The sequence below is a fragment of the Impatiens glandulifera genome, unplaced genomic scaffold, assembly GCF_907164915.1.
Source record: "Impatiens glandulifera unplaced genomic scaffold, dImpGla2.1, whole genome shotgun sequence".
Classification (NCBI taxonomy): domain Eukaryota; kingdom Viridiplantae; phylum Streptophyta; class Magnoliopsida; order Ericales; family Balsaminaceae; genus Impatiens; species Impatiens glandulifera.
Genome location: NW_025919608.1, coordinates 19,357 through 22,009, shown reverse-complemented (window position 1 = coordinate 22,009; position 2,653 = coordinate 19,357). Strand labels below are relative to the sequence as shown.

General features: G+C 41.5%; 1 protein-coding gene across 1 annotated transcript; it reads left to right on the top strand.

Moving 5' to 3' along the window:
• The first annotated feature begins 194 nt into the window (after window positions 1-194).
• LOC124918261 (RING-H2 finger protein ATL43-like) lies at window positions 195-1,648 on the top strand. Its single transcript, XM_047458462.1, has one exon. It carries the CDS (start codon window positions 270-272, stop codon window positions 1,629-1,631), a length of 1,362 nt encoding a protein of 453 aa, XP_047314418.1. The 5' UTR covers window positions 195-269; the 3' UTR covers window positions 1,632-1,648.
• Window positions 1,649-2,653: the final 1,005 nt, after the last annotated feature.

Here is a 2,653-nt window from a genome sequence, read left to right as displayed (position 1 = left end):
GGTTTTGAACAGAGGCAGAAAGAGAGATGAAATAACTCAGAACTCTCAAGTCTCAAGTTCGTTAGAAACCATTTGTCCTTTACCACCTTGTTTCTTTCTTCTTCTTGGCCCTCCTTCAAGAATCTCCGAGACCAATTACATTCCCCACCGCACCCCCTTCAATCATCCCTTCATTCTTCATTCTACATTCTACTCTCTCTTCTATCTATCTATCAAATTATTCATTTGCTTTCTCTCATCTTCTTCTACCCTAGCTAGCTAGATTCCTAATGTCTACACCTACCAGAAACCACATACCTCTTCTTTTTACGCAATTACCATCCACATCCACTCCTTCCATAAATCCGCCTCTCCCCACCCCAATCTATCCGCCGCCATCTCCGCCGCCGCACATCGCCTCCTTCAAACCATCCGTCGCCGTCATCGTCGCAGCTCTCACCACAATGTTCTCCCTCACATTTCTCCTCCTCCTCTACGCCAAACACTGCAAGAGACAAAACGGAAACACCTATTCCCGTAACCACCGCCCCGCCGCTTCTTATTCTTCTTCTTCTAGTAGGTTTCCCCCATTAACCAATAGGAGAAACTCCGGCGTCGACCGGACCGTTATCGATTTACTTCCAGTTTTCCGCTTCGGTGCTCTCCAAGGTCAGAAAGACGGCCTTGAATGTGCCGTCTGTTTGAATCGCTTCGAACCTCAAGAAGTCCTCCGACTTTTACCCAAATGCAAACACGCATTTCACGTCGAGTGCGTCGACACCTGGCTCGACGCCCACTCTACTTGCCCTCTTTGCCGTTATCGCGTCGATCCCGAGGATATTCTACTCGTCGGCGACGCCATAGCCGGAGTTTTAGGCAGACGCGAACCTCCACTTCCAACTCCACCGCCGCCGGCGTCCGTCGACTCGATCCAACAACAAAGGGTGGAGAGTTCGCGGCGGATATCTGGAAGACACTCGTCGGCGGGAGAGAGAGTCACCGGACTGTTGAAGATATTCCTGCCCAGACGACCCAGTCAGGATTCATCGTCCTTAAATCGCGGCGGCGAGCGTCAACGGAGATCGCTGGACAGTTGGAGAAAGAAGAGCAAGAAATTACCGGAGACCACCGAGACCGTGACCGTGGGGTGCTTCGAGCGACAGCAAAGGAAAGACGGGCTTCTTCTGACGGCAGGACGGAGTGTTGAATCGGAGTATGATCGGAGACGGTTAGAGCACCGGATTATAATCGGCGGCGGCGGCGGCGGCGGTATTAAGAAGGAATCGGATGTGGGTTTGGGTTTGGGTTGTTTACCTCAGAGATGGAGTGAAGTGCAGGGGTCGGATCTGGTGTTGTTGAGAACAGAGATGATAATGAACGAGAACCGTCGATGGTCTTCTTCCTCGGGATCTAGGTCGTCGGTGGTGCAGAACTGGAAGTGGAACAGAAAGGGCAGGCGGGAGATTGGAATTGAAGAGGATGGCAGAAATGTAATTAAGGGAAGAAGTGTGTCGGAAATAACAGGGATTAGCAGAGACATAATAAATAATCATAATAATAATATTAATAATAATACATGTGAGGTTTTATCTCCAACTCCGGTTGGACCGGTGTCTAGGTTGCTGGGTTGGATGTCCCATTCACAATCTTAGACCTTGTTTGGTTTTAATTCTCAGTCTGTATCTATCAATTATCATCACCCATCACTTTTGGATTATAAATCAGATTAAACAAACAAGGCCTTCAACTATTTGCCACCTCTTTGTTATATATATATATGGATTAAGATAAGATGGATGAGAACATAATAAATAATAATACAGAGGAAGTGATGTAATAAGTGAAAACAAACGAGGCTTCATAAATAGTATTAATTTTGTCTGTAAATAAATACAAATATGCATACACATGTTTCTGGGGTAGCCAACATTGGGTTGTCTCAAAATTGGTACTTGTTTGTGCTGTCTTTTAGGTAATATGTCATTATCTTGTATCCCTCCAATATACAAACAAAACAAAAGCATTTAATTTTTCACAGTTAATTTTATAAATACTTTAAAGTTCAAACAGCTAAAACATAATTTTTTTATTCTCTGAGATGATTCATTACATTGATAGGCTTAGGTATTATTGAATTCATTGATACTGCGAATTAGTATGATTCATAATGACTCTTATTTAATGACAACAAGAACAACATTATATTATAACAAAACAACATAATTATAAATAACATTTTTTTATTTGTATTAATTAGTTTATATAATATTTTAACGATTAAATTGATATTATATTTAACAAAACTTAGTTTAAATATTAATGGTTGGTCTCATTTATGGGAGTTATAATCAGTGTTTCATAACTGGTTATTCAGACTCAGATTATGTTGTAGATATTGATATTAAAAAATCAATAAATGGTTATGTTTACACTCTTGGTGACTTTGTGGTTAGTTGGAAGGTAACATTATAGTCAACTGTGACATTGTCCACTACCAAGGCTGAGTATATGGCGTTAACGGAAGCCACCAATGAGGGTATATTGTTGAAATGATTAATTATTGACATTGATATTCATCATTATCAGATAATTGCTTTTTGTGATAGTTTAAGTGCTATCTGTTTGGCCAAAGATCAAGTGAATCATGATAGAACCAAACATATTGATGTTCATT

Bases quoted from the DNA above. Each gene is read 5' to 3' on its own strand.
- LOC124918261 (XM_047458462.1), top strand. From the start codon at position 270: ATGTCTACACCTACCAGAAACCACATACCTCTTCTTTTTACGCAATTA.